At 35.0% G+C, this 16,082-nt stretch overlaps 1 protein-coding gene across 2 annotated transcripts in view; it reads right to left on the reverse strand.

The window, feature by feature from the left end:
• Positions 1-16,082, reverse strand: part of GALNTL6 (polypeptide N-acetylgalactosaminyltransferase like 6) — a 433,557-nt gene that overhangs the window by 247,142 nt on the left and 170,333 nt on the right. For both annotated transcript variants that reach the window (XM_014883994.2, XM_088163591.1), the window contains exon 3: positions 3,763-3,901. In XM_014883994.2, the coding sequence (XP_014739480.1) occupies positions 3,763-3,901 (139 nt within the window). The remainder of the gene's footprint in view (positions 1-3,762; positions 3,902-16,082) is intronic.

Here is a 16,082-nt window from a genome sequence, read left to right on the forward strand (position 1 = left end):
ACAATACTGCCAACTTTTATCCTAGCATTAGCAGGTTTGTTGTATTCTAGACTACACAAAGTAGCACAAAGCAGGTGAAAAGAGAAATTAATGAAAACACTCTTCTTGTGGGTTTTGAAATATTTCTTACATTAGTACCTAATTTCTGACCCCTAAATATTAATTCCATTGCTTTCTCTCAATACTAACCAAAACTCAATGTTGCCTTTTACTTTGGGTGGCCAGAACTCTTACATTCACTAAATCGTTCCTGAAACCAAACAAACTGAGGTGATAAGCCTCTTTCAGATTATTATTTAGAATTAGGGGGAAAAAAAGAAGTTGTTTTGTTTGATTGTTTCTTGGTTTAAACTTAAAGACAAGGGTGATTGTGGGCAGAGAACAGAGAATTAGCTAATGTAGCTTGGCACCCACTGTGCCAAGGCTTTCACACAGGAGTGGAAGAGAAACAAGACCATCAAAGACCACTCAGAAATGGAAAAAATATTCTTTGAGCACAGCTATAAGAGACAGAAAAAAAGCATGAGAGATATTAGAGGGATGCAATAAAAACATATTAAAGATGCAGGAAAGGTCAAGTCAGCCTTAAAATAGAAGTTAACTGTTTAATTTCGCTACAGATTTTTTTTTTCACAGCACACACATTTTACTGTCTTAAAAAGGAAAAGACTTAATCATAACATCTTGCTTTAAATATGACAGGAAAAACAAAAGAGTATTATTAAACAGATTTGAAATCCTGAATTTCCCAAGCATTTGTTTAATTCTATGCATCCCCCTGCAGAAGGTGCTCTTTGCATATCCTGAGCCAAATTTCTAAAGAAACTCAGAAAAAGAAAGTTTATTTGGATTAAAAAAAAAGTTTTTTTCTGCTGTCTTTGCATACTTCCCAGAAAACCAATCACTTGGAAGTGGTTCTTAAAGTTTTTTGGTTTGACATTGGAATAAAGTATTTTTGAAGTTACTCTAGAAGAATGTAGGAACTGCTGCAGCCGCAGTTATAAGTTTTTATTCAAATTACAGGACTTATCACTTAGTTTTGTTGCATTTGAAGGTTAATTTTTTGAATTTTCTTTACTAATGGCAATAAAACCATTTTATTTGGTTCTATAAAACGTATCATAGACGGTATTTTCAGTCCGAAATCCATCTTCAGCAGAAGACAACCATTCCCCCTGTGCAAACAGCATACACTAAATAGAGACAGAGGAACAAAACTCAAAGTTTACAATACCAGTATCTCTCACGAATTTGCATAAGAGGACAGCTAAAGGCCTCAAAGCAGTTAGAAGCTCCACGAAGCCAAACCCTTCATAATATTCAAAAGCTGGCCAAACTAGAACTGCCTGCTATACTACATCTGATTTATCTACTATAATGTTACTGAAGAGCACCCTTTTCTCAGACAGAAATTACATAATTTTCCAATAGCTTGTCTGAAAGCAACTCTATTAGTGTCATGGTTTAGCCCTAGCCTTTAGCATGGATGACATGCAAATTGGTGACGAAAATTAACTCCACTCCAGCCAAAACCAGCAGAATGACATATGAACTACTTCACAATTCACACACACTTCTGAAAAGAGGAGACATTTCCCAAAGTGGAGTGCAGTTTGAGACTAGTCACACTTAGCACACAGCAGTCAGGAGATGTGTTGTTTCTAACAGTAGGTCAGAAAGCATTGTTAGACTTCTGTGTCTCTTGGAAGTTCAACAAATAGACTTTCTTCAAGGTACACCCATCAGAAGCATTGAGCCCAGCTTTGTCACCTTATCTGACACACTACTTAGTAGGCACTTAGAGCACAAGAACATTTTTTTCTCTTTATCTTTAGATGGTAAGTGATACAGTCAACTAACTTGCATTAGGAGTGTTGAAGGCCGTGACTCAAGTTAGTTCAGTCAGGACACTACTAAAACATCCACCATATGCAATTTCACCGAATGACACAGGAACCGAGTTGAATTGGAAAATGGAAACAATGCAGGCACCTAAGGATACAAACTTCCCAAATGAGATGCTTAGGTGCTAGTCAGAAAAAGAGAGCAGAGAAAGTCTGGTGTGGCACTGACTAGTTCCTAATATGTCACTTCTGACAACACATCGCTTCTGGGGACATGCATGGAAATGTCAGGGACTGTGAAGACAGCAACAGGTGAGAAAGAAGTTGCCAAAAGACCAATTTACAAAACCACAAAGGGATGATAAACCTGACAGCTTCCTTTTGTGTTTAGTCATTAGCCTCTGCAGTTTTGCTAACAGAGGAAGCTGCTTGATGAACATATTTATTACACTGACAATGCAATCTACCACAGCTTCAATGCTATACAACTGTATATTAGAACTCAAACTTCTTGGAAGCACACATTATATAATTCCAACTAAGTTGTCAAAGCAGAAAGCAAAAAACCTATATAAAACCTATATAAAACATACAACTTGTTATAAGAATATATTATTTCTTTTTACTTAATCCTATGTAAACAATACCAATATTTTGTTTACAAATTAAGAGAGAAACAGCTTTTTTATCAAAACAATGCACGAATTAGACAATTAAAAATTAAAATTAAATTAGAAACATCTCTAACAAAAGGTTAATTCCTCTGCTGTGAATTTCTTTTTTTAAACTCTTACTATGCAAATATTTATATACTATTCATTCTTGGAAAAAGACATTTGCAAATTTGACAGAAAAATGTGTTAGTTGCCATGATGTTTCTCTTCTCCCTGTACTGAGAACTTTTGTCAAGCTCTGAAGTTCAGCTCTGTTCTCTGACAAATTTTCATATCAAAATAAGTAAAGTAGAACGATATCTTTACATGAATCTTTGTATAATAGAGAGAATTGTAACTGAAGGAAAATACAAACATAGTCATGGAGACAATTAGTTTTGTCTCACTCTTATACCTTTCCCCCATACACTAGTTGCATAACATCCAATTAAAAGAGGTGGGAAACGCCAGGGAGGGAGAAAAATCAAAATCAGCTCCCTCTTCAGAGTTCAGATTCAATATCACTCTAGAGGAAAAGAGCCTGGAGCCCAGAAAGGCAAAAACACCCCTTTTCCTGTCACAGCTAGGAAGTTCCACTCTTTGTATAAAGGAGTGAAAAACTAACGAACATGAAAAGCAAGTTAGGTTTACTGTATGATGATTTTTAGCTCAGTGGTTGTTTTCCAGAATAACCTTCATCCCATTTCTCTGTGTTATACTAATGCTTTAGGGAACAATCCCATCATCCAGTGCACCCAAATCCTGCCAGTGTATCATGCACATTCTGTTTCTACATAATTCCACACTGCTGAAATCAGCTGAAGCATCAGCACTCGGCAGCTATTGGAGTGTTTTAACTTTTTATGTAACAAAACAGGAGATACACTTTGCAATCACAGCCACAAACTATATACGAGTTGTCACTCTGCTCCCCAGCTCAAAGACCTGCAGCTATTAACCAATGAGAACATGAGAAACTATGTGAATGCTTTTCAGCCCAATTCACTACACAAAAATTTAATAAAAATCATTCCGTAATGAAAAGAGGCCTTTCATAGTCTTAATGTGTAACTAAGCAGATGAGAAGTCACTTTAAAACACAGAGGAAATGATTTAACAACATTGGTAATTTTTCCACTTCCTAGAAAATGAAATTATTGGGTTTTGTTGACTGTTTATGCTTTACCTTCCTGGAAAACAATTTATTTAGAGATATACAAAGAAAAAATCCTAAAAAACAAATAGTCCAGGAAAAGTTTACATACTTAGGATGTCGGATGTCTGGCAGGGATCGTTCCAGTGCTATGTTGTTGCTAACAAATATGTTGAAGCCATTTTCCCTATAAGCAGAATCATCATGGTCTTCCTCTGTAAGAGGGTACGGTTTCCCATGTTCACCTTTCCCTATAACAAAACAAAACAATTATTTGCCTCAAACTGACAGCAAAAAAACGTACTACAAAGACAAAAAAAAAAGTTACACTGAAGTTCAACTTAGTGAACTTAGCACACTATGCCTGGAACACCTCAAAGAAATTTCTTGCAATGTCTTAGGCAATACTCATATTATTACCAATAAACAGAAAGTAGGTACAAACAACAAGATTCAAAAGCCCCTCTGAAGTCACCCAATTAATCTAACTTTCCTCTATCCAGACACACAATCAGGTTAAAGCCATTTTACAGAGAAAAATTTAAATTGTAAATTAAGCTAAGACCTTTTTTTTCCATAGCAAAATTACAAACAAACGGATGAGTTCCAGCAATATGCCTTTCAATCACTATGAGGAACCTGGTTACTGAGTTACTTTATAGTACAGAACCCCTAACTCATGCTTTCAGAATGCAACTTGAGCATTGAAGTTTAGGGTGTCCAACTTTCCAGAAGAAACAATAAGGAAACCAGATGTTTTGCTCTAGGCTCCTTGAAGACCCTTGCACTCCTAGGGACAAGACAGATGTACTCAGTATTTCTAGTGTCACAGCACCGTGGAGTTGGTTTCAGAAACTGGTCACTTTTTACTTCCCCAAAGAAATTATCTGCTTGTTCCCTGGCAAAGCACAGACTTCCTATTCCAGCTTTTTATTCCCAAGGTAGTTCTCATCATCAGTCACTTGGCTTGCTTAGTAGCTACCTCAGGCTACTATACCTCTATCTCTTCCAGTAAGAGAGCACAGAACAAATAAAAGCACTTCAAAGAAAATCAGAAAATAAAAGCCTTCAGTTCTTCTCAACTACTTTTATTCTTCCCATTCTTGCAGAGGATGTACTTTTTAGAGCTTCAAAACCCTTCAAGCCTACTCAGGTTCTCAAGAACATAGGCTTTCCATATGAAAGCATACAGAAAAGAACATCTCATTAATCAGATTACAACCTTTCTGTCCTTCTACCACCAGGCTCCCTCTTAAGAAAACACTTCCTTTTACCTGGGCTCTTATAGAGAAATTAATCAGCTAGATTCAGTAACTGATCAAGGGCATGTGATCCTCAGCTAATGAGGAGCAGCTACATGAGTGGATGAAGAGGAAAGCAACCAGAGGCTGAGAGAAACATACAGAGCTAACCTTAAAGCTTCTAAGCTTCTGTTAGTGCCCTATTTCACACTGTATAAGCACAATACATTAGAAACACAAAATACGCAATTAAAGGTGGTGTAGTGACTCAATTTTAATTTTTTCCAGCTAAAATAGTATTTTTTATTCCAAAATTTGTGCATATATTTACAACTTCATTTAAATTCTTAATGAAAACAATTACTGTTACATACAAGGGGAAAAATTAATTCCTATCATGATGCCCTTTGTGTTTATGCTATTTCATTACTAACAGTAAAATAAAATTTTATTCTAATCAAAATTTTAAAGATAAAATTTCATCAATTTTATCCCCAAATGCATGCAACACACTAACATAATACGAAATCTGAGACTAAGCTTCTATGTGAATCTTTATTATTTCACACTATTAATGGGGAGGAACCGTGATTCTAAAAAAGTTGCTAATGAATCAAAGCACTACTACAAATTCAATGGTACAATTGTATCAAATATGATTAATAATAAAGTAACACTAAGCTAATGTTATTTGATCTAAGACAGAAATTTTAGCCCCTCTCTTTCAGTATATAGTCTACATAGACCAAAAGTAAATATTTCAACTGGCTATTAATAAGAAATTTATCCAGTTACCTAGTTATCTATCCATTATATCTATATGTAGACGTATAGATATATATCCATTTATCTAGTTACCAATATTGTGAACATTCTGAAATAAGTTACCTATATGATTAAAACATATTATCACAAATAATTTTTTTTTTACTATACAATTTCCTGTATATTCCAGCTATTCACTCTGTATAAAGAGAGGTGGGTTCTTGCTTTGCTTTTCTTGAATGAATCCATTTGGCTCTTCAGGAGATAAATATTTGTCCTAAGAGTTTTCTTCACAATGTCCCTTGCCAGTGAAACTGAAGACAAGCATTTTAAAAACAGTCTTCCATTCTTCCGCATCAAATATGGAGCAAAATCACTGTGCATAAGCCAAAAATATAGATATTTATTGGCTGTTATTTAATGGGCAGAACATTCCCCTATCATAGTGTGTAAGTACTTGACCAAATTGCTTTTGCACTTACACAGTATAGCTCAGCCATGAGTTGCACTAGAAGGTGCAAAGCATGACTCCTTCCCAACACCATTAAAATACACATGTAGAGCATAAACAGAGGCTTATGCACTTTTTTGAATGTCATGACTGTTTCTCCCAGCTTTTTGTTTGCTTGCTCTCTCACCCTGCAGCTCCTCCTGATTAGCTAAGGATCATTAGCAGGGGAGCCATCTATCAGATCCAGCTGGAAGCAGTTTGCTAATTTCTCTAAAAGAACTTTGGTAGAAAGAGACCATTTGTTATGAATGACCATGGAAGAAGAGAATTAGAGAGCTCAGAAGATAAGCATTAAAAAAAATTCAGTACAAATTTTGGGTGATCATTAGGCTTGAAGGACTCCTTTTGTAGAGAAAAGTGCCATATATGAGCATGCTCAGCATTAAAAAAAAATCATAAGCACAGAAAACTCTCCAGTCAATGATTCATCTTCCTAGATGTCTGACAGTAATTTCTATCACTGCACAATGGTTTGGAGGTGGACCTATATGCCAGGATAAAAAGGAGAAATTTCACAATACAAGAAGAGTAAAATTCTGTGAAAAGGATCCTGACTAAGTATAATTTTAAGTATAATTACTGGCTACAAGAAGACTTCTTTAAATCTATTAACCAACAGATGTAAGCCCTCTTATACTGTCTCTTCTGTCTGAAGGCAAAACAGCAATACAGAAAGTGCAAGAAGGCTATAAAGTACTGTAGAAACGAAGAGTAAAAAACCCAATGGTGAAATTTTTTTTGCCTCTTTACATCCAAAAGGGGACTCACCCAAATGTGACAGATAAAATCAACCCAGTACTAAGACTTGATACTAATTCTCTGAGGCTGATTTACAACTGCAGTAAGAATAACCTCATGAACTAAGGACAATCAGAAGCTTCAGTTCAGGATTTTGATTTGTCACAGAAGGGAGAAACGCAACAGCACAAGAATGACACATATATTCAACCTGGGACCAAAAATCCCATCAGAGTTCTCCACTGCATGGGAAGCCTTACAGCAATGTTTAATTCATACAGTGCCATCTTACCTTTGTAATTACAGAATTATTAGTCTGATTTTTGACTCAGTAATCAATGTAAGCAAGTATGAAAATGTGCTAGGCTTTCCTCTAGGCACTATGATGGTTTTGGAGTTAACATCTCTACACTGCTTAGTACTGTGTTATTTCAAGGGTTTTAATATAATATCTTAAAATGCTTCTGTGAATAAATATTCACATTAAAAAAAAGATAAAGTGAGATATTGAAGGCATCAAGACAAAGTGCTTGGCTTGGCCAAATATTAGATACACTATAAGGCTTTTTTAGCCCTACTTGAGATGTTGCAGTCTCCTAGGAAACCATACACTGCATACCTAGCCCTAAAAATTTTCATTTCTACGCTTGACAACTTGTGACAACTGATAGTTCAAGGACACCTCAGTTAGGCATCTTCTGCTTATATATAATGCAGATACAGCAGGAGGAGAATAAGCCCTCTTATTCAACAGATGGTTCAAAGGGAAGATGATTAAGGTGAAACAAGAAAATAAAAATACATTTTGTATACTCAGTACAAAAGTCTAATTGCAGAATAATGGCTCTGGATCAGCCACATTGGTACAGTTTCCAGGTACTATAAAGAGAACATGGATACTGTTGGCAAAATAGATCAACCGTAAATCAGTTTGAAAATGCAACAGGAGTTCTGCACTACTTCCATATGCAATAGATATGGGACCTTGCTTAAAATTATAAACAACAAATGAAATGTCAACAGGTTCTCATTTCAGGATATTTTGGGTTTTCTTCTGGGGTTTTGTTTGTGTAATTCAGACGAACATTATTTATAATTCAGCAGGCAAGGTAAAAAAGATTAGCTTTATAAGTTCAAGAAGTTAAGCAACTGCTTGACAACACAGGAAACCAAGTGGATAAAGAACATAAGCCATTCAGTGTCTGTGGGGAAGAACTGTGTACAAATCTGAATTATTTACTGTTTATACTCACTGCTATTAGTTTACTCAGGCATGACTGCACAGCCATACCAAGTCAAGACTATAATTCACATAAGTATTTAAACACAGCCTTTAATTCAAGCATTCAAGCATCCTTTAACCCTAAACCAATAGTAGGAAAAAAGAATTCTCCATGTGCTAAATGCTTTAGTACATATAAGGATTTTATTTTAATATGTAAACCTACAAATAATTAAGTCTTCTTACTTATAATGTATTTTATTATTTTGGATAAGTTAATTCTGTCATTATTTAAAATATATATTAGGAATTATCTCTAAATACTCCAGCAAGAATCTAGCACAGTTTGGCTGTGCTCATCACCCATAAACTCCAAGCTCATCATCTCTCATGGAAGTTCTCACAGTGAGCACAGACATCTAATCTTATCCTAGAGCAATCTTTCAATACAGAACTGAAGTCCCATGAGGAGAGAATTATTGTATTTCTTAGCAAAGGCAGACAGAGAAACACAAATTCCAAATGAATGCAGTCACACATCAGCCTCAGAGAAAGAGTATGACAAGTAAAATGGGAAATAAAGATCAGTAACAGAATAAAGAAAATTTGAGTATGAGTTTTGACACATAAATTTTCATGAAACAAACCTTTTTTATCCCTGATATGGCAACTGGCCAAGTCAGAGGGCAAAAACTCTGTTTAAAGGACTCTGTGGTATCTTTTACATAATTTCTGAAGTTTTCCTAGCGCACAGTTGTACACAAGTCTCCCATCTTTCACTGCAGAGATCAACTTCATATCATTTTGATAAGTAAAACAGATTAGCAACTCAAACTGCCAGCACATTCTGCTTTTTTGCAAGTGAATTTCCATTTGAGTATAAACAAAATAATTGTAATCCTTGTTTTTCCTTTTTCTCACAGACAGGGGGGCAGGGTGCAGAAATCACCTTCTCCTTTCATACTAGAAAAGGAATTGCTTGTTTTGACCAAATGCCTTTTGTGATCTTGCATATTAATTTGCAATAAAATGGATGAAAATTTTAATTTAAAAAATGCATGAATTATCTTTGATAATTTGTTACAGAGACAGAAAATTGAAACTGCATGTCTCACATTAAATTTCCTTCATATCAAATGGAACTACTATGCTGCAAAAAATGTGCAGGTGTGTATTTATATGTACATAAAATGGCTCTTCAGATTGAAAGTAAAGACCGTTTTTCTAACTGTATGAGCAGTAAAACAATGAAATAGGCAATCCAGGGAACTGTGGAATCCATTTTAAGGCATGCAAGAAATGATAACATGCCTCAGAGAGATGATTGACATAACGCTGGTCATCTATTAAGGTACATCTCAACCTTAAATTTCTATGAATGCTATGAGAAATAGGAGAACTGACTAGAGGTTCCCTCAGAGTCCATAAAACTAGCATCAGAAACTGAGTATATTTATCTCAAGTTTATTCTACTTTTTCTAAACTTCTCAGAGTATCTCACTCAGTTGTACAATTTCATTACCCTAATTTATATTACAGGGAAAGGAATCTAATTGATTTTAAATCAATGGAAATAGGATCAAAAGTATATTTTAAGAATTATTTTATCACCACTCTACCTTGTAGGGGCTTAAAAAGCTACTACAGTCAGATTTACAACACTTCAAATTATTTATTACATAACTGTCAAGGTCTGAGGCAATATAAAAGGCTTTTTCTTAGCATTACAGAAGTAATCAAATATTATTTATGTAAAAACTTTGTCAAGGAAACACTGAACAATAAATTTTCAAGTAAGAATAAATGATTTCTTTATAAATATATAATAAAATGTATTTATTGCAGTTTTAATATGGAACTATTACAGAAAACAATCAAGAATTCACTCAGTTTTTGGTTAGAAAGCATTTAAGCCGCTACTATTTTATCTGTCTTCAGATGACAGTAGTACATACAGGTTTTCTTTTCCAAGGATCATGTTGTCCTTGGTAAGTGGTATAGAGATGTTATCAGGAGCAAATATGAGGGTTTGTCCTCTCTGGATTGCTGCTACAGTAATATGATGTCAGCAGGAGAAATATGAACTAAATTGCTTCTCTCTTCAGGAATAGCTTAATACAAATAGCATAAGATGGAAGAAAAAAAGGGAGAAAAAACATGTAACTTTAAATTTTGTTATTTGACTGCCTGCTCACATCCAGAACTGAACAAAATCAATCAAACCACAAGAACAAAAAAACAAGAAAACCTCCAATCAACTAAACAAAAAAACCAACAGAGAAGAAAATGCTCCTTAAAAAAATTTAGAATAGCACATTCAAATTGCAGTGTAATTGGATCTAGACTATTGTTTGCTTATCATTCACATGAGATAAAATGAGATGAACATGTCACTAACACAAAATTAAATCCTTACTTACAGCAGTGATGTGTTCTACCATTCCTCAACGAAGAGCAGGTAGGAAGTAAGTAAAGGAACAGCATTTCCTGGAGAGGAAATGAGAGGCACAAATAGGAACCTCTCAAATGTGCTAATTTTACAGATGTTTGAGAAGCATTTCTGTAACTAGAATATCCAAGTGGGGAAAAAAAGTAAACTACAGCTTTGTAACTGTATTAAACATAATTTCCAGATTTCCACAGACTTAACAGACCTAGGCCAACTCTTCATGTTAATTTAAGATCATAACTTCTGTGTCAGACTGCAAGGAAAAAATGGGACAAGATTTTCTTTTTAAGATTTCATGAAGCTCTAGAAGATGATTACCAGTATTCTGTGTACATCAAGGACCTGTTAGCATTTCATGTGCATTTGTTTAAAGCGGCAACAAGAGAAAATGATACAAAACGACAGTGGGCTGTGGATGCTAGTAAGAGCCAGGGAAAACAGCAATTTGAGTTTTCCCAAGCTACTCAAAGGAAAACTGAAGGGAAAGAATTAATAACAAAGTTTAGCACCTAGTGTTGTGCGTGAGGAAATGATATTTTAGTAAGAGCATGCTTACAAGAGGTGTTGCCTTCCTTAGACTAAAGAGCTTATTCTATCCTTGGTTCAGCGAACCAGACTATAAAAATGTGCCTACTCCTACAATAAATCACTTCTTCTGCTTTCTGAATGAAGCCTGTGTTGCTGTGTTTTTTTGCTGCTCCCTAGCCTTACAGCAACAGTGGGTCAGGCAGAGCAGCACAAAAATGAGGAGCAGTAGTGGCAGTGAGCAGAAGAATGAACGAGTGTACCAAGTGGAGCAAGCAACAGCAACATCTGGCAGAGTGTCAAAAGCCCCAGGTCACAGCACAAATCCTGGAAACTTCAGCTAAGGCTTGCTGCCTCACAGGACTCCACAGGTCCCACGAGTAAGGGAGGCTTTGGCTCAGGAATGGGGAAGAATCAGCTGGCCTAGCTGTTGCCTTGACAAAGTGGATTGAAAAATTATTATTGTTATACTTTAGGATTTAGCTCTTATATGTTACCTGTTTATCTGTAATAAAATATTGTTTACTGAGTTAATTAATTTGGAAGAAGAAAAAATTAGCTCAGTGCTCTTGGGATTAATTCTTGCAGGTATCTAGGCATTTTATTAGATGTCACTTTAAAATGCAACCTGGCCTTTACTGCTGGCAGTGGTATCCTGGCAGAAAAAGGGCAATATACAGTTAACCATTGGAAAAAGCCAACTCTCTACCTCTCAACTAACCAATATGAAATGACTGCTATAGAAACAAGAAACAGTGGTTTATCTTAATTATGTGCATTTTTTCAATTAGTCACTTTCAATTAATTAATCAATAATTAATTTCTAAATCTTACACCCTGTGCTTTATGGAATATTAAAGTATCCCTCCCCTTTTTCATTCATTTGAAACATTAAAAAAGCAGCCTCTAAATTTCCAACATAGACATTGCAGAGTAAAAATACAGAGTGTGTATGTGTCTGAGGGAAGTGATTGCTTTAAAATATATCATGAGGTAAACCGGTGGGATTGTTTTGTTTCAGCAGAAGAATGACTGCATATGAACTCTGAAAAGTTAACTGTCCAAAGGCTTGAATAAACATTTCACAAAAATAAGCAACAGATTTTTTTCTTAAAAGATACGGCTTTTAAAACTTTCTGCAAGTACTACAATGGCTTGCTGGGTGGAAAGACTCATTCTAACCCCCCCATTTCCACTTTAATAAATCTAGCAAAAATAAAAGAAAGAAACAGACCATACTGTTTGGTTTGTCCAGTGTATTTAGAATGCCACAGTGTACAATGCAAGATAAGCAGTAACACAAGCTGTTTCGATATGAGCTGCTCTATCACTGCAGCAGAGAAGCAATATCCTCAGTAGTATTCTGCAGGCTGAGCTGAATCTAATCATAACTCTGTAGCCAAGGGATGCACAGTACATCTTCTATTTAGTCTAACTACTTATCACCAAATGCCACAGCCACCAGAATGTTTTTTTCATTTAACATTAGAACAGACTGGCTGTAGACCATTAATCAGAGCCAAACACTGAATAAGTAAGCATGTGAGAAACAGAATCCAACCATAAAAAAGGCTTCACAGTTTCATTTGGTAACTGAAGGACCTGCTAGGATAAAAAGTATCTACTATGGAACATGACCTGAAAAAAATCTACTAATGATGGTAAGGTGTTGGTTTCAGTACTTAAATGAATTAATTCATACAAAATGCCTCAAGAATGTAATTCTAATAGTCTCTAATACCAGAAATTAATGTGTATGGTCAAGCTGATATCACTCAAAATGAAGTGTCCATAACAGGGTTAGGTACAGGAAGCAAACAGATACACAAAATTAATGCAAAATTACAGTTGCACAGGTAGTGTTTCAGAAAACCCCCAATACGAAATGATAGAGTTGCAACAGATGAAATTAACAAAACAGTTATCCTTGCTCCTCTATTTTCCTTCATTCTAAGACATATAACCATAGGCTCGTTGCCAAATACAGGAAAACAAATAGGATGTTCCATTGAACAAATTTCTTAATATGGAAATTTTTTTCTTTTTTTTTTTTATTTTATTTCATGAATTCAACCTAAACTACCTCAAGGAGCTGGCTTTGCAGATGCCACATGAAGAAGATGAAATAACCTGTAAAAAATGAGTGTGACTCAACAGTGTACAACAATGTAGTCACTCTTCTACATGAAGCATTATTTCATGATGTATATCCTCCAGAGAACACATGAGCTGTCTCAGCTCCCAGTAAATTTGGATTTAACCTGTGACCCCTACAAAAAAATAAAATCCTGAAACAAAACAAACCACAAATACCCCGGAAAAAACAGCAACAACAAATATGTAAATATACATATATATAATAAATATAAAAAGAAATTTATATATAAATATATTATATATAAACATATATCTATAATAACCATTTTTACATATGGAGAGAGTAAATATTCACAGTTAAAGTTTGAGGAAGACCCAAGAAGCAGAACTAAGCCATCTGACTCCCCACATGGTGACTCAGCAACCAGGACAAACTTACTCCTTCTGTAAATCTGAGAAGAATGCCAATAAGCAAGCAGCATTTGCTCACTCAGGGCAAGGTTCTCAGATAGAACAAAAATGGTTTATTGCTTTTTCAGGTCTGTTCAGATTTATACATTATAAGCTGAGTATGCAAATAATTACCAGGGATAATATAAAAACCAGGCACCCCTACAAAGAATCAGAGTTACAAGAATTATCATCAAGGCAAGCAATATAAATCCAGAGGAACAACGGAGACAAGTAATGCCTGTCCCATGTTCTTGGGACTGGCCTGTGTAAGCCCTTCTGCCTTAGTTAAAACAAAATGCATTTTGTTCTATCACACCCAAAGTAACACTTTGAATCTCAATGCTCTTCTCTTCTCTTTTTCATGTTTTCTTTTGGCAAATCAGACACATTATTCTTGTGAAAACTTTCGATACTACATATACTGCTCCATATACTCACTATCACTGCACTTTCCCAGCCACTGCATTTCCTTCTTCTTATGAAAGATACCAATGCTGTGGTCATTAGTATTGCCTTTTATCAGCCATTTTTAAATGCATGGTTTTTAAAACGGTTTAAAAACGCATTATTTTAAAGAGCCTTACAACTGAATGGCATTCCTGTGTTAAGGAGAGCTAAACTTAATGCATGACCTGATCTGAGCACAGCACAGCTCTCCACAGCCCTTTTCCTCCCTTGCCATTGATTCACATCTTTCTGAATAATACAAATCTAATTAATGCTAACTATTTTTCAAACGCCTGACAGAAATTTGAGCAAACTTCCTGTACTAAAGTCAACTGAAATTTTCAGTCAATATATGCTGTTGAATCAGGCAGAGGCAGAAGTGGAGGCTTCATGAGCCACCTTCAGCCAGGATCTGAACAGATTTTCAATTAATTAGTTTAAAGTATTTTCTGTTCAAAATGACAACTCATCACTTACAGAACACAACTAAACATTTATCCCAAGGCCACATTTATGCATTATTCAGTTGTAACCCATTATGTCCATTGGGTATTTCCTTGAAACAGTTACCTTACTGAAAACTCATGTCTGGATTCAGCCAAAATTATTTTCTGATTTTTTTAAAAAAATTGGTTGATATCTAGGTTAAGAGAAGCAAATTAAAAAATATATTTTGGAAGCCAAAATTTTAAAATTGCAGGGTTTGTTATTTTTCCAAATTTTACATAAATGAGAGAACTTAACCAATATTAATAAAGTATAAACATTCAAGTTGAACATTTTGATTTTGAACCAAAACAATACTTTCTACTTTTACCACACACAGAAAAAAGTGTCAAGTACCAGCCCAAAGTCTCACATGTACACACCTTGAAATCTCAGATGTATATAAAAAAAATCCCTAAAAATTTCTTTCTCACTGAGAAAATTTTTAAACTATAAGTTCAATTCCATTATGCAAATTTATGATGTATTTATGCAGCACACAGTAGCTCTGAATTCTACTTGTGGCTGTATGATCAAAAGCCCCTCAACAAATCCATGTTTTGAGAAGATCTTTAGTAACCATGTTCAGAGAGCAAGCATATAAGCCCTCCATAACCACAGGTAACAGAGGAATAGGATGTAAATCAGAGAACTTAATTGTAGGTTTTGCTTCAGATGCATTACCAGAAATTCCACCATTTAATTTGTCAAGTAGATTTAAAACTAGAAAAGCAGAAAGAAAAAATCAACACACCTCATATTTTTCAGAGAGGAAAAAATCCCACTTAGTTTGTCTATTTTCTTGCTATTAATTCATCACTGCATGTCATATGATTTAACTTAGAGAAAGTGTTTCTGTATATATATTTAATTTAATTTCTCCTGTGCTTGCTTAAATAGTAAACCAACGTCTTTACAACAGTGAGAGAAATTATGACAAAGGACTTGGACTGGATTAAGAACTAATGTTCTGCAGTGGTGATTTGACCCTGGCTAGATGCCAGGTGCTCACCAAAGCCACTCCATCACTCCCCTCTCCTCAGCTGGACAGGGGAGACAAAATACAATAAAAGGCTCGTTGAGATAAGGGCAGGGAGAGATCACTCATGGGCAAATCAGACTCAAATTGGGGAAAAATTAACTTATAGCCAAGAAATACTCAGCTTATCAAAACTTCGATGTATGACTTCAGAAGTCTCCAAAAAAGAAGAAAAAAAGATGAAAACATGATCTTTATCACAGTTTTTTACAGATTTTAAAAAAATTTTCATTGTATAAACTGGGGAAAGAAAGTCATTTCAATACCAGGCTGAAGTGGTAGTATGTTAGTAGATTGCTTAACTTACTCATTAACAGCAGCTAATTAAAATGTCAGCCCTCCAGAACTTTAACTACTCCCAGCTTTTACTCTTTTTGTGAAGCATATGAAGTTTGGATAATCATTTTAGTGAAAGCTAAGAACAAAATATATAGAAAAAATCAAAATAAAGTAATGTTA

Source organism: Sturnus vulgaris, chromosome 4, assembly GCF_052056855.1.
Source record: "Sturnus vulgaris isolate bStuVul1 chromosome 4, bStuVul1.hap1, whole genome shotgun sequence".
Taxonomy (NCBI): Eukaryota; Metazoa; Chordata; class Aves; order Passeriformes; family Sturnidae; genus Sturnus; species Sturnus vulgaris.